This window comes from Tachyglossus aculeatus, chromosome 19, assembly GCF_015852505.1.
Source record: "Tachyglossus aculeatus isolate mTacAcu1 chromosome 19, mTacAcu1.pri, whole genome shotgun sequence".
NCBI classification, from domain to species: Eukaryota; Metazoa; Chordata; class Mammalia; order Monotremata; family Tachyglossidae; genus Tachyglossus; species Tachyglossus aculeatus.
In genome coordinates this window covers 163,903-184,201 of record NC_052084.1, presented here as the reverse complement: position 1 = coordinate 184,201, position 20,299 = coordinate 163,903, and the positions used below count along the sequence as shown (strand labels likewise).

The window sequence follows — 20,299 nt, the reverse complement described above, 5'->3', positions numbered from 1 at the left end:
TCTGTAAAATGGGGAGAAAATATTGTCCGCTCCCTGCTTCCCAGGGATGTTGGGAGGATAAAACGAGATGTTTTGTTGTCTGTCTCCCCCTTCTATCAATCAATCAATCAATCGTATTTATTGAGGGCTTACTGTGTGCAGAGCACTGGACTAAGCACTTGGGAAGTCCAAGTTGGCAACATATAGAGACGGTCCCTACCCAACAGCGGGCTCACGGTCTAGAAGGGGGAGACAGAGAACAAAACCAAACATTAACAAAATAAAATAAATAAAATAGATATGTACAAGTAAAATAGAGTGATAAATATGTAATAATAATAATTTTGGTATTTGTTAAGCGCTCACCATGTGCAAAGCACTGTTCCAAGCGCTGGGGAGGACACAAGGTGAACAGGTTGTCCCATGGGGGGTTCACAATCTTCATCCCCATTTCCCAGACGAGGGAACCTCTAGACTGAGAGCCTGTTGTTGGGTAGGGACCGTCTCTCTATGTTGCCAACTTGGACTTCCCAAGCGCTTAGTACAGTGCTCTGCACACAGTAAGCGCTCAAAAACTACGATTGAATGAATGAATGAATGAGAACAGTGCTCTGGAAAGATAAAAGCGGCACATTGGGATTATTATCGTTACAGTTCTCACTGCGGCGCAGGGTGAAAGCACCATTTTTCCTGTGGCCACCCTCTCTGATCCCAAGACTGTGAGCCCCCGTGGGACAACCTGATCACCTTGTAATAATGATGGCATTTATTAAGCGCTTACTATGTGCAAAACACTGTTCTAAGCGCTGGGGAGGCTACAAGGTGATCAGGTTTTCCCACGGGGGGCTCACAGTCTTAATCCCCATTTTACAGATGAGGTAACTGAGGCACCGAGAATAATAATAATAATAATAATGGCATTTAAGCGTTTACTATGTGCTAAGCACTGTTCTAAGCGCTGGCACTGTTCTAAGCGCTGAAGTTAAGTGACTTGCTCCAAGTCACACAGTTGACAAGTGACATAGTGGGATTTGAACCCATGACCTCCAACTCCAAAGCCCGTGCTCTTTCCACTGAGCCACGTTGCTTGTAACCTCCCCAGTGCTTAGAACAGTGCTTTGCACATAGTAAGCGCTTAGTAAATGCCATCATTATTATCCCAAGGCTCACAGTCTTCATCCCCACAGATCCGCATGCACCGATAAACGCTCAAACTGGTAGAGATCTGGCTGTAGCAGACGACCATCGATTATTGGCGCTCCCTGGTTTTTGATGGTGATTGATCGCAGATGGCACTTAGTACAGTCCAAGCGCTTAGTACAGTGCTCTGCACACAGCACTCAATAAATACAGATTGAAGAAGCAACGTGGTTCAGTGGAAAGAGAACAGGCTTTGGAGTCAGAGGTCATGGGTTCAAATCTGCACTCCACCAACTGTCAGCTATGTGACTCTGGGCAAGTCGCTTATCTTTTCATGGCTCAGTGGAAAGAGCCCGGGCTTGGGAGTCAGAGGTCGTGGGTTCGAATCTTCACTCCGCCACTTGTCAGCCGCGTGACCTTGGGCAAATCACTTAACTTCTCTGTGTCTTAGTTCCCTCATCTGTAAAATGGGGATTAAGACTGTGAGCCCCACGTGAGGCAACCTGATCACCTCGTATCCCCCCAGCGCTTAGAACAATGCTTAGTAAGCGCTTAACAAATACCATCATTATTAGTATTATTAGTATTATTCTCCGTGCCTGTTACCTCATCTGTAAAAAAAATGGGGATTAAAACCGTGAGCCCCCCCGTGGGACAACGTGATCACCTTGTAACCCCCCCCAGCGCTTAGAACAGTGCTTCGCACATAGTAAGCGCTTAACAAATACCATCATTATTATTGAATAACTTAACGTCTCTGTGCCTCAGTTCCCTCATCTGTAAAATGGGGATTGACTGTGAGCCCCCCGTGGGACAACCTGATCATCTTGTAACCTCCCCAGCGCTTAGAACAGTGCTTTGCACATAGTAAGCACTTAATGCTATTATTATATTATTATTATTATTGAATGAATGAATGAATCCGCATCACTAGGGGAACTCTGCCCTCTGGTGGAGCTTTGGTGCAGTACCACGGCTAACCGGGACGGGTCAATCAATCAATCAATCGTCTTTATTGAGCGCTTACTGTGTGCAGAGCACTGGACTAAGCGCTTGGGAAGTACAAGTTGGCAACATATAGAGACAGTCCCTACCCAACAGTGGGCTCACAGTCTAAAAGGGGGAGACAGAGAAAAAAACCAAACATACTAACAAAATAAAATAGAATAGATATGTACAAGTAAAATAAATAAATAAATCGACTAATAAATATGTACAAACATATATACATATATACAGGTGCTGTGGGGAAGGGAAGGAGGTAAGATGGGGGATGGAGAGGGAAAGAGGGGAGAGGAAGGAAGGGGCTCAGTGTGGGAAGGCCTCCTGGAGGAGGTGAGCTCTCAGTAGGGCCTTGAAGGGAGGAAGAGAGCGAGCTTGGCGGAGGGGCAGAGGGATTGGGGGCATTCCAGGCCCGGGGGATGACGTGGGCCGGGGGTCGACGGCGGGACAGGCGAGAACGAGGTAAGGTGAGGAGATTAGCGGCAGAGGAGCGGAGGGTGCGGGCTGGGCTGGAGAAGGACAGAAGGGAGGTGAGGTAGGAGGGGGCGAGGGGATGGACAGCCTTTAAGCCCAGGGTGAGGAGGGTCAGCCCCGTGCCCATAATCGATCGTATTTATTGAGCGCTTATTATTCATTCAATCGTATTTATTGAGTGCTTACTGTGTGCAGAGCACTGTACTAAGTGGTTGCTTATTATACGCAGAGCCCTATGCTTAGCGCTTGGGAGCGTACAATATTCATTCATTCAATCGTATTTATTGAGCGCTTACTGTGTGCAGAGCACTGTACTAAGTGGTTGCTTATTATACGCAGAGCCCTATGCTTAGCGCTTGGTAGCGTACAATATTCATTCATTCAATCGTATTTATTGAGCGCTAACTGTGTGCAGAGCACTGTACTAAGCGCTTGGGAAGTACAAGTTGGCAACATATAGAGACGGTGCCTACCCAACAGTGGGCTTACAGTCTAGAAGGGGGAAAATATAACTGAATTAGCAGACACGTTCTCCACCCATAAAGACTTTCCACTCCAGAGGGCGGAGAACAAACCCTGTGGCGCCCTGTATACAGTAATAATGGTAATAATAGTGACAGGATATTTGTTAAGTGCTTACTCTGTGCCAGGAACTGTACTGAGCGTTGGGGTGGACACAAGCAAATTGAGCTGAACACAGTCCCTGGCCCGCGTGGGGCTCACAGTCTCAATCCCCATTTTATAGATGAGGTAACTGAGGCCCAGAGAAGTCAAGTGACTTGCCCATGGTCTCACAGCAGGCAAATGGCAGAGCCGAAATTAGAACCTATGACCTTCTGTCGCCAGGCCCATGCTCTATCCACTATGCCATGCTGCTTCAGCAGACACCCAGTACAGCACTCTGCAGAGTGAAGGCACCCAGTGCAGCGCTTTGCACATGGTGGGTGCCCAGTACAGTGCTCGGGGCACTGGAGGATTTCAGTGCAATGATCTGCTGGGTGCCTACTATGTGCAGGATGCTCTCTTGGATAATAATAATAATAATAATAATAATAATAATGGCATTTATTAAGCGCTTACTATGTGCAAAGCACTGTTCTAAGTGCCAGGGAGGTTACAAGGTGATCGGGTTGTCCCACAGGGGGTTCACAGTCTTAACCCCCATTTTACAGATGAGGGAACTGAGGCACAGAGAAGTTAAGTGACTCGCCCAAGGTCACCGAGCTGACAATTGGCGGAGCTGGGATTTGAACCCGTGACCTCTGACTCCAAAGCCCGGGCTCTTTCCACTGAGCCACGCTGCTTCTCTTGGATGCCTATTCATTCATTCAATTCATTCAATTGTATTTATTGAGCACTTACTGTGTGCAGAGCACCGTACTATGCGCTTGAAGACTTTGCCTGGGTTGCCCGCTGTCTGCAGAATGCTGTTCTCGGGGCTTGATTCAGTCATTCAATCGTATTTATTGAGTGCTTACTGTGTGCTGTACACTGTACTAAGTGCTTGCTGTCTGCAGGATGCTGTCCTGGCCTCTTGGCAGTGTACTGTGGAAGGAAAAGACGCGATCCCTGCCTGTCGGAAGCTCACAGTCAAAAGTGCTCGGGTCCAGCAGCTTTCTGAGAACGCGTGTGGTGACCACGACCCTCCCTCGGAAGCTGGACTCGTTGGGGGAGTCCACAGCTCCCACTCCATGATGTCCAGCCCCGGCCCCGCAAGACGGAACAAGGAGCCCAGGGGCGGCAGGTGAGCGCTCTGGGGAGGAAGGTGGTTCCCAGGGTTTGCTCTTCGGGTGTGTCCAGTTTCTGTCCCCTAGCGAAGTCCGGGCGCGCCCTGCCACCAGTCCCGGATAACCGACCGGGGATCCGACTGCACGTCTGCAGCAGCACCTCCTGTTCGTCCTGTCCCTTCCGTGCCCGGCTCGGGCCTGAGCCAGCCATGCCACCTCCCCCTGGCCGGACCCCGGGCCCTCGGGAGCCTCACCTTGGCCGGGTCAGCCCCGGGCCCCCGGGCCGGACCTTCGAGGAACTGCGGGACCAGTGCCTGCAGCGGGGGGTCCTGTTTGAGGACCCCGACTTCCCCGCCGACAACTCCTCGCTTTTCTTCAGCGAGATGCCCCCCGTTCCATTTGTGTGGAAGCGACCTGGGGTGAGTGCAGGGGTGGAGGATGGAGACCCCCGGCGGGTGGGAGGCCGGAGAGCCCTCGTTCGACCCCTGGCTTGCAAGGCTTCTGGAAGGGACGCACCGGCCCGGGCTGGGAGCCAGGAGAGCCGAGTGACTGTGACAGCTCTCTCCCCTCTCCATCCTTGACTCTCCCCCAGTGACCCGGCACGGACCGTCCCACACCCCTGACTCTCCCTTCTCCATCCATGACTCTCCCCCAGTGAGCCAGCACAGACCACCTGCCATCCCGATATGTTGCCAACTTGTACTTCCCAAGCGCTTAGTACAGTGCTCTGCACACAGTAAGCGCTCAATAAATACGATTGATGATGATGATGATCCCGATTCCCCCTTCTCTATCCCTGATTCTCCACCAGTGACCCATCATAGACCATCCAACATCCCTGACTCTCCCCTCTCCACCCTGACTCTCCCCCAGTGACCCAGCATGGATCATCCAATAATAATAATAATGGCATTTACTAAGCGCTTACTATGTGCAAAGCACTGTTCTAAGTGCTGGGGAGGTTACAAGGTGATCAGATTGTCCCATGGGGGGGGCTCACAGTTTTAATCCCCATTTTCCAGATGAGGGAACTGAGCCCAGAGAAGTTAAGTGACTTGCCCAAAGTCACACAGCTGGCAGTTGGCGGAGGCAGGATTTGAACCCGTGACCTCTGACTCCAAAGCCCGGGCTCTTTCCACTGAGCCACGCTGCTTCTCATCCAACACCCCGACTCTCCCCGAGTGACCCAGCACCGACTACCCAACACCCCGACTCTCCCCTCTCCATCCCTGACTCTTCCCCAGTGACCCAGCCAGGTCGCTCATCCACAGATGGGTCCAATCTCACCGTGGACCTACGGATTTCCCCCGGGGGATCGGGCCCCTGGGAATCCTTATGGATCAGTAGGTGGCCACCGTGCTCTGCCAGGGAAAACTCCAGGGTGTTTGCCTTTAGGGCTATATTTGCTTACTTGGTGAGTCACCACATGTGTCACAGTCCTGGGCCCGGCTGGGACCTGCCAACCCAGCACACGGCCCTCGCCAGGCCGCGAACCTCCCGCGGCAGATGGCTCCCGGGCCGGCGACTGCCCTCCCAGCCCTCTGGCTCCCCTTCCACCTTCCCTCCGTCTGCCCTGCCACTCCTCCGTCCCCCTGGCCCCGGCTCTTGAGCTTGGCCCTTCTGGCCTTGGCCCCAGCTTGGCTCAGGCCGGGCTCGGATCAGGTCCTGCTAGGGTGGTGTGGACCGGGCCTAGGCCGGCTAAGTCAGCTCCCCCTGATTCAGCCACGTGATTGGGGACAACTGGAGGTGTCCCCTCTCTGTGGTTGCGTCTGTGGGGCCAGTAGCCACTGGCCACTAGTTCACCTGGACTGAACCCGATAACAATAAAAAAAAATAATGATGGCATTTGTTAAGCGCTTGCTACGTACAAAGCACTGTTCTAAGCGCTGGGGGGGGATACAATGTGATCAAGTTGTCCCACGTGGGGCTCACAGTCTTAATCCCCATTTTTACAGATGAGGTAACTGAGGCTCAGAGAAGTTAAGTGACTTGCCCAAGGTCACACAGCAGACTTGTGGTGGAGCCGGGATTCGAACCCATGACCTCTGACTCCAAAGCCCGGGCTCTTTCCACTGAGCCACGCTGCTTCTCTAAAACCCGATGCCTGCTGTACTGTGTGCGGAGCACTGCCCTGGACCCCCCACCGTGTGCAGAATGCTGTGTCGGGCTTCCACTGTGTGCAGAGCACTGTGCTAGATACAGGAAGGAAATGCAATGGAGGTAAAAGGCCTCAGGGGGCTTCCCGGCCAGTGGGGTTAGGCTGGAGAGGAGGCGAGCCCGTTGTGGGGAATGTGGGCCCGCTCCTCCCGCCGAGGTTCTGGTCATGGGTAGGAGCTGCCGGCAGATGAACCGCGACCAGGCCCCTTCTGCTTCCCCTCCAGGAAATAGTGAGAAACCCAGAGTTCGTGTCCGATGGCGCTACCAGGACCGACATCTGCCAGGGCGACCTCGGTGAGACTGCCAGCCACCCTACGGCCCGGTGGGGTCGGGGGTGCAGCGATATAGTGGGCCCTCGAAATGCCGCTCCGCTGCCCGGGATCTCCAAGGCCAGGCCTGGCACATCCATCTGATTGAAGGGGAGAAGGGTTTTCCCCTCTTCTGTGCTTCCTTCCCCCGCATTCCCCCTCCACCTCGAGCTGCCCTGACCCTAACTTTCCTCGCCCCACTCTTCCTTGTGGGGAACGGTGGATGCCCCCACCCCGTGGGCATCCCCCGCCCAGGCTTCCCCCATCCCTGTGGCCCCTGGTTCTGGCAGGGTCCGCCCTGGGCGCTGGGGTAAAGGGTGGCCGGGAAGGAGGGTAAGACTGAGGGCCCCAAACTCGGCCCCACGCGGGTCCCAGCGCGCTCTGCCTGCGGGGCATCCAGAATCTGGAATCCGCAGGAGGGGCCACTGCCCACTCCTGCCACTCGGCCCCTACAGGAGACTGCTGGCTCCTGGCAGCCATCGCTTCCCTCACCCTGAACCCCAGGGTCCTGGCCAGAGTCGTGCCACCCCAGCAGAGTTTCGGACCAGGCTATGCCGGGATATTTCACTTCCAGGTGGGACCGGGGGCTCGGGGGCCAGGAATTGGGCCCCGGGGGGGGCGGAGGCAGAGGGCAGGAGGGCTGGGGGACTGGGGACAGGGGGTGACCCACCTCGTGACCCTGGGGCAGTGGGCCCCAACCTGAAATCTCATGTTCTCACGTATCCCTTTTTCATTTCTCTTCTGTCCCTCCGAGTCCCGAGACCCTCTCTTCTCCCCTTGTTCACATTCCCCCTGGCACCATATTCCCGGGTGTGAAGAGGAAGACACTGTCTCCCCAACAAGTGCCAGGGTTGGACTTCCCACCCTGGTCCCCCGCTCTCCCCGGGGCTCTAACCAGACCCAGCAGCGTCCGGGTGTCTGGGAAGACCCGTTAGCCCCGCACAGCCCTTACCTTCCCGAGCCCCTCCGCCCACCACCCAAAAACCCCTCACCCCAAGTTCCACACTTATAATGAGTAGTTAGTCTGCGTCTGCCTCATTATAGAGCGTGAGTCCAGGGACCCATCCTAGAGGGACCCCGAGCCCTGGAATGAAAAGTATATTCGTGGCTCTCCTGAGCACCCCTGACTCTTCCCTCTCCATCTGGGAAGCAGCGTGGCTCAATGGAAAGAGCACGGGCTTTGGAATCAGAGGTCATGGGTTCAAATCCCTGCTCTGCCACTTGTCAGCTGTGTGACTTTGGGCAAGTCACTTCACTTCTCTGGGCCTCAGTTCCCTCATCTGTAAAATGGGGATTAAGACTGTGAGCCCCACGTGGGACAGCCTGATCACCTTGTATCCTCCCCAGTGCTTAGAACATTGCTTGGCACATAGTAAGCGCTTAATAAATGCCATCATCATTATTATTATCTAATCCCGGCTCCGCCACAAGTCTGCTGTGTGACCTTGGGCAAGTCACTTCACTTCTCTGTGCCTGTTACCTTGTCTGTAAAATGGGGATGAAGACTGTGAGCCCCGATTTGCTCGTATCCATCCCAGCATTCAGTACAGTGCCTGGCACATAGAAAGTGCTTAACAAATATTATTACTGTTATTACTATTATCATTTATTCCTCACTCTCCCCCAGTGACCCAGCACTAGCTGTCCCCCACTCCTGATGCCCCCAATGACCCAACACCCTTGACTCCCTCCTTTCTACTACCGACCCTCAGTGACCCAGCATGGATCATCCCACATCCCTGACTCTCCCCCAGTGACTCGGCATGGAAGCTTATCCATGGATCTGTCCCAACAACCTCTCTTGAGCCATTTGTGCAGATAACTTCTTTGCGCTTCAGTGAAAATGAGGATTCAATACCTGTTGTCCCTCCTAGGTAGCCTTTGAGCCCCGTGTGGGACAGGTCTGTGTCCAACCTGATTATCGTGGGTCTATTATTCTGATCCAAACCCTTGATGGCCCTTGTGTGTGGAAAGCAGCTGTGGCAGCACGGGCAGTGGCTGGACGTGGTCATCGACGATCGACTCCCGACCTTCAAGGACCGTTTGGTTTTCCTGCACTCGGCCGATCACAACGAGTTTTGGAGCGCCTTGCTGGAGAAGGCCTATGCCAAGTGAGTGTCCTCTGCTGCTCCCGCTGAAACTGTTTTCCTGCTGTCGGCAGGATGCGGTACCAGGAGCCCGCTGTGTGCAGGGTGCTATACCGGGTTCATGTAGTGTGCGGGGCACTGTACTAAACACCTGTGGTGTACAGAGCACAATACTGGGCACCTATTGTGTGCAGAGCATATTCCAACCCCTCCCGCCCCTTTAGTCGGGTTAGTTTTCCCTGTCGCTGGGACCCCTTGGGAAGAAGTAGGGCCATCTCCTCCCCTGAGCTTCCCGGACATGGTCCCCTGGCCCGGCCCAGGATATGGTCCTCCAGTCAGTCAGTCAATCATACTTATTGAGCGCTTACTGTGTGCAGAGCACTATACTAAGCACTTGGGAGAATATAACAATATAACAGACACATTCCCTGCCCACAGTGAGCTTACAGTCTAGAGCGGGAGCCTGACGTCAAAATTAATAAATAAATTACAGATACGTACATAAGTGCTGTGGGGCTGATGGGGCGGGAGTGCTAATGGTCTCGGGGTCCGGCAGGCTGAACGGCAGCTATGAAGCACTGAAGGGGGGCAGCACGATGGAGGCCATGGAGGATTTCACCGGCGGGATTGCCGAGACCTTGGACGTGAAGGCGATCCCGGAAGGCCTGTGTGAGGTCCTGAGGAAGGCCCTGGACAGGGGCTCTCTGGTCGCCTGTTCCATGGAGGTCAGCCTGCGCCCCCGTTGTGGGCTCGCGCTGAGGGAGCTGGGGGCCCCCCGGGACCCAGCTGTGCGAACAAAGCCACCATCTTCCCCAATCTGGGTGAATCTTCACCATCTGGGGACTCCCAGAATCGTTCCCCTCGGGGCTCCGAGAGGTTGAAAGGTGTCTCTGCCCCATTAATCCTGCAAAGCCTGCTCCCTCTGGGCCCCAACCCTCTGACAAGCCCTGCCCCCTGTCCCACCACAAGTCCCGCACTTACCCTGAAGCCAGGAATACTCACCCTCATGTTCCCCTGCCCATCTGTTGGGGTCGGGTGGATGAGACAGGAGCCTAAGTTGTCCTCTGGCTCTTGGGGTGCTGGGGACCCTTCCACCTCTGTGGGTGTGGCGATGGGGCGGGGGCACGGGGCTACGGGGTCTGCAGTCTCTTCCATCCTTCAGGCCCGCAGTGCTGCCGACTCGGAAGCTCGGACCCCTTTCGGCCTCGTCAAGGGCCACGCATACTCCGTGACCGGCATTGACCAGGTACCGTCCCCAAGGCCCCACCAGCCCGGCCTGGCCCAGCCTGGGGCATCTGGGATCACCCGCCTGCTCCTATTCTCCACTCAGCAGAGCGGGGACTTCTAGCATTCTTAAAATGGCTCTGATTGGAGTTGGATGCTCAAGGGCTATAGCCCCCAGAAACCCACCCTCAAAGTTAAGAACAGACCGTCCTTCACCCGACTTTCCCTTCTCCATCCCCGCCTCTCCCCACTGACCCAGCACGGTCACCCCTGACTCTCCCCTCTCCATCCCTGCTTCTCTCCCAGTGACCCAGCACGGGCCCTCCGTTGCCTCTGACTCTCCCATCTCCATCCCTGATTTACCCCAGGGATCCAGCACAGATCACCCAACATCCCGACTCTCCCCTCTCCATCCCTGACCCTCTCCGGTGACCCAGCACGGACCACCCAACAGCCCTGCCTCTCCACTCCAGGCCCTCTCTCACCTGTACATCGGCCTAGTTCTAAGGGCCGCAGGGAAGGAGAAGAAGGAGGGCTCTGAGTAGGGGGGACAATCAGGGGGGATTAGATCCCAAAGAGGGAGAAGGTCATTTAGATCTCAGACCCAGGAGCAGGTTCAGAAAGGGAGGGCTGTGTGCAGGGTGACCCTGTCCCTGTCTCTACATTTGTGCCTCAGCCTCCATGACCTTCGGGGGGTGAGGGTTCCCCTCCCCGTAGTAATGGGGTGTATCCGCTGCTTCTCCCTTAGGTCACTTTTAGGGGCCAGAGAGTCGAGCTGGCTCGAGTCCGGAACCCATGGGGACAGGTGGAGTGGAACGGGCCGTGGAGCGACGAGTCAGTAACCGCGGCCGAAAGGGCGGGGGAGGAGAAGGGGTGGTGGGCGGTGGCAGCGTCAGCTTCCCGTTTCCAAGTACATTTCGGCCCTTGGACTCCTAGGATTGGGTCCTGGTCCAACTGCTCTCTAGCTCCGAGGCTCCACACAGACCCAGGCAAGCCGAAGGCCTTGGTGTGTGGCTGACCCTCAGGCGGTGACCACATCCCTGGGCAGTAGCCAGGGAGGTTGCCGCCAGAGAGCGCGGGCACAGTTCCAGGCCACTCACTCCATCTCTGGGGGTGCCCTTTCAGGGATTGTGGTTCTCCCACCAGCCAGGGGTTGGGCTCGGGCCCTTGGGCTGTTTGCACCTGTCCTACCTCTCCAAGCAGATCGTCGGCCCCTCTAGACCAGATCTGCTTCTGCACCGTCACTCCCCGTCGGCTGCCCAGTCGGCCTCTCGGCTGTCCTGTCGACCTCACGGGCCCTGGTTTCCTCGTAGCTCTCCTGAGTGGCGCTCGGTTGAGCTGTCTGAGAAGAAGCGCCTGTCCCACACGGCTCTGGACGACGGAGAATTCTGGTACTGCCCTCAAACGTTCTACAAACTTGCAACTTCTCCGCTCCACGTCTGTTCGTATGAGTGGCCCTTCAACCCCCGCCCCCTCACCTCCCTACAGTCCCCTGGTCCCTCTCCCTCAGGGTTCGGAAGTAGGCTTTGCAGGCCCTGACTTTGCCACACAGGACATTAATCTCCTTTCGGAAGATAATGTCTCCTCCCCCTGACCCGCAGACGAACAGTCTCCGCTCTGAATCGGATACTGTCCCCGCTCGCGGTTGGAAGCATCGCTGAGATTTTGATTGGGACCATGGTGGGCAACACCGAGCTTTCTTGTTTTAGCAAAGCCACTATCAATCAACCAATCAAAGGCATTTATTGAGTGCTCACTGTGTGCATAGCACTGTACGAAGTGCTTGGGAGAGTACAATACAAAAGAGTTGCCGGACACGATCCCTGCCCAGAAGGAGCTTATAGTCTAGAGGAGGGAGATAGGCATGAAAATAAATTAGGGGGAACAAGAGTTTTATCCCTGTTCTCCCTCCCTCTCAAGCTGTGAGCCCCATGAGGGACAGGGACTGTATCCAGTCTGATTCTCCTCTATCTCCCTAGCACTCAGCACAGTGCTTGGCACAGAGTAGCACTAAATAATACCGTAATACCGTATTATTATCATATTATATTCCTTGGGCCAAATTTGAATGGCAAATAAGATAGGCTTTATTCTGCTTTGATCAATTTCTGCCTCATTCCTCCCTAGATAGGCTCTTTCCTCCTATCTGAACTGGCTTTTGCAGTTACCCCACAGCTTTAGCTCAAAATCCGCATTCTGCAGTTGTGTGGTTTGCTATGGCAGCCGCTGTGTCGTGCTCACTCAACCATATTTGCTTTACTCGCCTTCCCTCCCACCTCCCTGGGCTCTGAACGCTGCCTCTCTCCCTGTCGTTTCAGGATGCCATTTACGGATTTCAAAGCCCACTTCGACAAAGTGGAAATCTGTAACCTCACCCCTGACTCACTGCAGGGCAGCACGCTCCTACAATGGGAGGTGGCAGTACATCACGGCAGCTGGGTCAAGGGAGCCACTGCTGGAGGCTGCCGGAATTTCCTAGGTGATTTCGTGTCCCGCCATCCCACTCTGGCTCCTGGAATAGCCACTCCGGCGCAGGGAGCAGCAAAGAGAGTCAGGGATGTTAACTGAGACTTTCAGGGTCACTAGAGGAGAGTCAGGGTTGGAGAGGGGAGAGCCAGGGCTGTTGAATGGTCCATCCCTGACTGTGAAGATGGGTGTCCGGGGAGGCATCCTGCACACAGTTCTCCCTAGCATCCTGGTTTTCCTGTTAGGAGTAGAGGCCTGGTCTGGCAAGGACAGAGGCTTGGTCTGGTGGAGATAAGAGGCCTGGTCCGGTGGGGCCAGGGGCCTGGTCTTGGAGACTTTGCTTGGGGTCTGAGATCTTAAGTTTTACTCTACAAGGGAAAAACCTCCCTGCTCCTTTTGAATGGCAGACACATTCTGGACCAACCCCCAGATCAAGCTGTCTCTGTCTAAGGAGGACGGAGGGAAAGAAGACTGCACCTTGGTGGTTGCTCTAATGCAAAAGAATCGGCGTAAACTCAAGAAATTTGGAGCGAATATGCTGACGATCGGCTACGCCATTTACCAGGTAGGTCTTCCTGAGATGCTCTTGGACCAGCCCAGGGTCTGCACTCCAGAAACCTGGTCTGAGCCATTTACAGTCAGACCCAATGGACTTTAAGCTCTTTCAGGGCAGGGGCCATTTCTTCTGCTTCTATTCCTAAGTGGGCACAGAGTAGGCACCCAGAACGGCATTCTTCACTTGGTGCCCAGACAGTTCTGTGTAAACAGTTGGTGCCCAGGACACTTTGCACAAGGTGGGTGTACAATACAGCTATCTGCATGTGGCAGACCCCTCGTACATGCCCGTGAAGGCCTCTATGGTGCCATGGGATGGCGAGCCCTCAGGCCTGCAGCTAGACAATGGTTTGCTGGGTCAGAGGTAGGGAGGTCACTGTGGACTGGCAGTGGCCCAGACCAGGCTCCCCTTGGGCGGGCAGAGTCCGATTCCCCTCAAGTGTCCCCCACAGCTGGGCCACCTGGCCATGCCTGCACTAACCTGCGCTGTCTTGCCCATCGCAGTGTCCTGGTCAAGATGGGCACCTGGGCAGAGATTTCTTCCAGTGCCACGCGTCTCAGGCCCGGAGCAAAACCTACGTTAACCTGCGGGAAGTGTCGGGCCGGTTCAGGTTGCCCCCCGGGGAGTACATCCTCGTTCCGTCCACCTTCGAGCCCCACCAGGAAGCGGATTTCTGCCTGCGCATCTTTTCTGAGAACGCGGCTGTCACCCAGTGAGTCCTGCCCCTGGCCCGCCAGTCTCCCGCCTCTCCCGCCCCTACCCCCACCCCATCCTGACTCTCCGACTGACCCCTCATTACGTCTCACTCCGTCCCGGTAACCACGGCTCTCTGAAGCTTTCCCGGCCACACTTGTCCCCATCCCCAAAGCCTCCCGAAATGCCAGCTCTTCCAAAGGGAGTGAGATGGAGAGACAGTGATGGAAAGGCACAGAGATGAGGCAGAGGGAGACGGAGACGGGCCAAGCCTCGGGTCCCTTCCTCGGTTCACACTTGCCGTTGCTTTGGTTTTCCCTCTCGGCAGGGACATGGATGGCCAAGTGAACGTCGAACTTCCAGAGGTAACACTGGTGGGTAGGGGCGGAGCTGAGCTGGGGCCGGGGCTGCAGGTTTTGAGGTCCGAGCATGGGTTCAAGCTTCACGTGAAGCTGGGTCGAGGTGACCAAGGAGCCAGCCTGCAGCTCACCCTAAATGTAGGTTTTGGTTGCTGATGTGTAGCCACTGAAACCGACTTCCCGTCAGCAAGAAACAGAGGAGGAAAGGCAGTTCCGGATCCTATTTGAGAGGGTGGCCGGTGAGGTAAGGGTTTCAGGGGGGCCCAAACCCACCCAGCCCAATTAAAGAGCCAGTTCTGAAGGGGTTGAGGGGGCCTGTGCCCTTGGGTTCCACCCGTGGACCGGGACCATAGACAGAAACTTTCCATTTTCCTTCTGCAGGACCTACAGATCTCAGCAGAGGAGCTGCAGGAGATTCTGAATGCGGTGATCCGAAACAGTAAGGGCTTAAATCTGCCTGTGCCATGTCCTCGAGCTACTGGGGGCACCTCCGGTCACCCCCGGCTGCCCCTTTGTCAGTGGCACCCGAATGTTTGAAGGAATCATGTACCGGTTGTCGTCCCGGACACACGCCCTCAGGGTTATGTCGCTGTCTCTGTCCTTGTCTCCATCTCTCTCCATCTTTTCACTCCGTGGCCCCGGTTTCCCCTCTTTCTGCTACATGATTGCAAATCAGTCTGTGAGGCCAACGGAGAACGGCTGTGTCGCCGCCCCAGGTTTCTCATCAATTGATTGATTGATTGACTGATGTGATTTCAGCCAAGAATATCCAGTTCAAGAAGCTGAGCCTTGTTTCCTGTCGAAATATAATTTCTCTCATGGACGTATCCTTAGCGAGTCTGCTGGTCGCCCCTGTGGATGGAGCATTGGCCCTGCCTTTTTCCTGACCCCGGGCTGGGTAGCCCTGCCCTACAGCATGGTTGCTTCGGCCACCCCTGGGTTACCCCCTAACCGGTCGAAAACAACCATGGGTTTGACCTGAGGGCTGAACTGAGAGCAATGCTTATGCCCCCAAACTCACCGTCATCATCCTCATCTGCCCTCTCTGGGGTTACGAGGGGAGGGAACTCTATTGGAGAGAGTGCGGAGGACTGGGAAGCAGGAGGTTTGGGCTGCGGACCTAGCTCTGCCACTGGCCTGTTGTATGACCTTGGATAGGTCACTTCACCTCTATAGGCCTCCTTTTCCTCACCTGTAAAATGAGGATGATGTGAGGATAAAATCAGATCCCGCATCTCATGAGGAAGTAGCAGGACTGAGTAGAAAGAGCCTGGCCTGGGAGCCAGGGGATCTGGATTCTAGTCCCAGTCCCCTGACTTGCCTGCTACGTGACCTATAGACCTCCTTTTCCTCGCTTGTAAAATGGGGTTGAAATTCCTGTTCTCCCTCTCCTTCCGACTGTGAGCCCCATGTTGGACTGTGGCTGGGGCTGACCTGATTATCTCATCTCTACCCCAGTTCTTAGTAGAGTGCTTGGCACATAGTAAGTGCCTAACATTGTTATGGAAGGGAAAGCGCTTTGGGGACATTTCTAAAAAGCACCGTACCTTTACAGGGTGTCAATATTATTGTTAAAGGGAATGAGGGGAGGGAGGGGAAGAGAGGAGAGGGAAAGGAGAAGGAAAGAAGGGAAGGGGAGAAGAGTCTCCCAGAGGAGACTCCAGGAGGAATCCAGGAGGCCTGGGGGAGTGGGCCATCCAGCTTAGTTTCTCTCAGGTACTTCCTCCCCTCCCACTACCTCCCCTTCTCCCCATTTTTATGGGTCCCCCAGCCCCCACTTCCCTTCCCCAGTGACACAGACCCCCAGTCCAAGTCCATCCCTGCCCCTAACTTCATCATCATCATCATCAATCGTATTTATTGAGCGCTTACTGTGTGCAGAGCACTGTACTAAGCGGTACAGGGTACGGGGTCTGGGGTGTGTGTGTGTGGCAGGGGAGCAGGGGAGTCCAAATTGGAGATTTTCTTAACCCTCATTCTAGACCAACGGCAGCGGGAAGCTGGAACTGGATGAGTTCAAGGCGTTCTGGGCCCGGCTGAAGGCCTGGACTGTAGGGGTCAACTCTGTTTCTGGGGCTTTGGGGGTCATGATGTCTGGGTGAGGGCGGGCTGGAGGGAATGGCCCCAGAGAGCTGATAGATCACTTAATTGGTTGATGGATGAATTGAGAGCAGAGGACTCTGGGGCTTCTCTCCCGTACAGAACATCTTCTTCCGGTTTGACGGTGACAAGTCCGGGACCATGTCATCCTACGAGCTGCGGGGTGCGCTGAAGGCGGCCGGTACGGCGCAGGGAGGACCGGGAGGGACAGGGTGGGGAGCCGCTGGGCCGAGCTGAGCTAATTCAGGGTAAAGAGAGTGAGCCCGGGACTTCACGGAACTGGAGGAGCTGAGCCGTCTCTTCCTTCCCCTCTTCCTGAGCCTTTTGTGAGTTCGGATCTGAGTTTGGGCCACTGCAGTTGCATGGCTGATTCCCTGCCGAATCCTGGCTACATCACTGCCGTATCATGACTCCTTCACTCTCCCACCACTGCTCCAACACTACCCTGACGGTGCCTCATCCCCTTTTCATCATTCCCATATCATTGCTGCGGTAGTGCTCCGTCACTGCCGTGCCAGTGCTCTGTCCCGCTGTTTCATTTGCCATTTCCTCTCCCATTTGCCTGGAATGCCCTCCCTCTGCCCATCAGCCAAGCTAGCTCTCTTCCTCCCTTCAAGGCCCTACTGAGAGCTCACCTCCTCCAGGAGGCCTTCCCAGACTGAGCCCCTTCCTTCCTCTCCCCCTCGTCCCCCTCTCCATCCCCCCCATCTTACCTCCTTCCCTTCCCCACAGCACCTGTATATATGTATATGTTTGTACATATTTATTACTCTATTTATCTTACTTGTACATATCTATTTTATTCTGTAGTATGTTTGGTTTTGTCTCCCCCTTTTAGACTGTGAGCCCACTGTTGGGTAGGGACTGTCTCTATATGTTGCCAGTTTGTACTTCCCAAGCGCTTAGTACAGTGCTGTGCACACAGTAAGCGCTCAATAAATACGATTGATTTCCCCTCCCAGGATTCCAGTTGAACAACAACCTCCTGCAGCTGCTTGTCCTCCGCTACGCGGATGAGCGCTTCCAGCTCGACTTCGACGACTTCCTCAACTGCCTAATTCGCCTGGAAAACACAAGTCGTGAGTTTCCTCTGGAGCTGGTCTCCTCTCTCTGGGCACCCCTCTCTCAGGGTGCCCCTCTTTCCGGGCAGGAAGGCCACAGTTAAGCGACCCGTGCCTTCACTCCGCCTCCAATGTGCGGCTGCCACTCTACTGGGCCTCCTCCAGAAGGAATGAAGTTGGGTCAGGGGAGCTGTTGGGCAGGTTTCTGGGTGGCAGTGAGGAGCCCCTTCCTTCCTCTCCCCCTCGTCCCCCTCTCCATCTCCCCCATCTTACCTCCTTCTCTTCCCCACAGCACCTGTATATATGTATGTATGTTTGTACATATTTATTACTCTATTTATTTATCTTACTTGTACATATCTATTCTATTTATTTTATTTTGTTAGTATGTTTGGTTTTGTTCTCTGTCTCCCCCTTCTAGACTGTGAGCCCGCTGTTGGGTAGGGACTGTCTTAAGCTTTGTAGATAGTGCATAATTATAGACTGTATATGTTGCCGACTTGTACTTCCCAAACGCTTAGTACAGTGCTCTGCACACAGTAAGTGCTCAATAAATACAATTGATTGACTGATTGATTATCTTTGTCCAGAAACACTCTGGGCATATCACTCCCCTCCTCAAAAATCTCCAGTGGCTACCAATCAATCTGCGCATCAGGCAGAAACTCCTCACCCTCGGCTTCAAGACTCTCCATCACTCCATCACTCGCCAATTTGTACTTCCCAAGCGCTTAGTACAGTGCTCTGCACATAGTAAGCGCTCAATAAATATGATTGATGATGATGATGATGATGATAGAGCACAGCTGAGTCTGGGGAGCTTCTGAGGAGGTTTCTGGGCGGGAGATTGGAGCTGGGTAGATTTCCAGTGGCCGTGAGGGTAGAACGGTGCTGGGTCAGAGAAGCCTCCGGGCAGGGCTCTGGGCAGCAGAATACCCACACAGACGGTAGCGGGGGCGACCTGCGGAGGGGCAATGGTTCTGGGAAAGCTTTCTGGTTTGGATTGATTTTCCTGCTTTGGGTTAGGCCACGGGTCATTTATTGTGAGGTCCCCGAGATTCCCCCCACCTTACCTGTGGTCCCTCCACAGGAGGATCCAAACTCGCAAAAGTTAGAACACTTGTGCTACGTGCTTGGGAGAGTACAGTATAGCTATATGACAGAGTTGGTAGGCACATTCCCTGTCCACAGTGAGCTCGCAGTCTTACGGTTTATAACGGCAGAAAATTTGCTCTGAGGAATCAAGATACAGCCCAGGTATGGGGCCAGTGCTGATCTGTCTATCTGTCTGTCCGTCTTTCTGTCCTGCAGGGGTGTTCCAGGCTCTCAAGGCCACAGACAGTGAATTCCTCAGTCTCAATGTGGGCGAGGTAAGACCACGGGCCAGACCGTTCTTATGGTTGTTGTTATTATTATTATTATACTATTTGTTAAGCGCTTTCTATGTGTCAAGTGGGAAGCAGCATGGTGTAGTGGGTAGAGCACGGGCCTGGGAATCAGGAGGTCATGGGTTCTAAATCCCACCTCCGCCACGTGTCTGCTGCGTGACCTTGGACAAGTCACTTCACATCTCTGGGTACCTCATCTGTAAAATGGGGGTGAAGACTGTGAGCCCCCCATGGGACAATCTGATCACCTTGTAACCTCCCCAGCGCTTAGAACAGTGCTTTGCACATAGTAAGCGCTTAATAAATGCCATTATTATCATCTCTGGGTCTCAGTTACCTCATCTGTAAAATGGGGATTGAGACTGAGCCCAACATGGGACAGGGACTGGGTCCAACCTGCTTTGCTTGTATGCACTCCAGACCTTAGTGCAGTACCTGGCACTTGGTAAGCACTTAACAAATACCACAATTATTATTACTAAACACTGCTCCAAGCACTGCGCTCTACCCTGGCCCTGGGAAGCCCCAACCGGCCCCTCCTCCTGCCTCCCATCCCTCACTTCTTCCTCTCCTCTGTGGGTTCCTCTTCGGCTCCATCTACTTCCAGTGCGACCGCTGTGCCGCCTCAATCAATCGTATTTATTGAGCGCTTACTGTGTGCAGAGCACTGTACTAAGCGCTTGGGAAGTACAAGTTGGCAACATATACAGTCCATACCCAACAGTGGGCTCACAGTCTTAAAGGGGGAGACAGAGAACAAAACCAAACATACCAACAAAATAAAATAAATAGAATAGATATGTACAAGTAAAATAAATTAATAAATAGAGTAATGAATATGTCCAAACACATATACATATATACAGGTGCTGTGGGGAAGGGAAGGAGGTAAGATGGGGGGGATGGAGAGGGGGACGAGGGGGAGAGGAAGGAAGGGGCTCAGTCCGGTGCTGGCTTTGGAGCAGAGACAGAGCCCGGGCTGAGGAGTCAGAGGTTATGGGTTCTAATTCCGGCTCTGCCACTTGTCAGCTGGGTGACTTTGGGCAAGTCACTTCACTTCTCTCTGCCTCAGTGACCTCATCTGTAAAACGGGGAGTTAAGACTGTGAGCCCCATATGGGACAAGCTGAATATCTTGTATCCCCCCGTGGTGCCTAGAACAGTGCTTGGTACATGGTCAGCGCTTAACAAATACCATTATTATTATTATTATTATTAGGGGATAGGCAGGAAGGAGGCAGGGCAGGTTGGGCGAGGTTAGCAAGTCAGGCAGGTGGGACTCGGGTCTTCCCAGGCGCTTTGAGGTTCTTAGATTTGGGCCTGGTTGGAGTCCACACCTGCTCCTCCTTTCCCACCAACCGGATCCCCCTTCATGGGCCACCCCCCTGCTCTCCCCTTCCTCTGGGAAAAGAGTTGGCCACCGAGACCCGGGCCCAAAACCCACTTACCCTTAAGGGCAGGGTTTGCCCCCCAGCCTAAGTCAAGCCCGCCCAGATGGGTGGAGAGGTAACATGGATCTCTCTGCTGCCTCTGTCTACCCTCCTTTTCCCAGTTTATCCTCTTGGTCATGAACATCTGA

General features: G+C 54.3%; 1 protein-coding gene across 1 annotated transcript in view; it reads left to right on the top strand.

Moving 5' to 3' along the window:
* The window catches only part of CAPN9 (calpain 9), a 26,755-nt gene extending 6,456 nt beyond the window's left edge, over positions 1-20,299 (top strand). The window contains exons 6-26 of the mRNA XM_038761383.1: positions 4,252-4,339; positions 4,396-4,741; positions 6,704-6,773; positions 7,243-7,361; positions 8,765-8,898; positions 9,431-9,599; positions 10,037-10,120; positions 10,847-10,932; positions 11,412-11,489; positions 12,417-12,577; positions 12,972-13,129; positions 13,624-13,832; positions 14,142-14,178; positions 14,336-14,416; positions 14,554-14,611; positions 14,932-14,996; positions 16,155-16,223; positions 16,375-16,453; positions 17,235-17,351; positions 18,645-18,703; positions 20,273-20,299. Of these exons, the coding sequence (XP_038617311.1) occupies positions 4,252-4,339; positions 4,396-4,741; positions 6,704-6,773; positions 7,243-7,361; positions 8,765-8,898; positions 9,431-9,599; positions 10,037-10,120; positions 10,847-10,932; positions 11,412-11,489; positions 12,417-12,577; positions 12,972-13,129; positions 13,624-13,832; positions 14,142-14,178; positions 14,336-14,416; positions 14,554-14,611; positions 14,932-14,996; positions 16,155-16,223; positions 16,375-16,453; positions 17,235-17,351; positions 18,645-18,703; positions 20,273-20,299 (2,294 nt within the window). The remainder of the gene's footprint in view (positions 1-4,251; positions 4,340-4,395; positions 4,742-6,703; positions 6,774-7,242; positions 7,362-8,764; positions 8,899-9,430; positions 9,600-10,036; positions 10,121-10,846; positions 10,933-11,411; positions 11,490-12,416; positions 12,578-12,971; positions 13,130-13,623; positions 13,833-14,141; positions 14,179-14,335; positions 14,417-14,553; positions 14,612-14,931; positions 14,997-16,154; positions 16,224-16,374; positions 16,454-17,234; positions 17,352-18,644; positions 18,704-20,272) is intronic.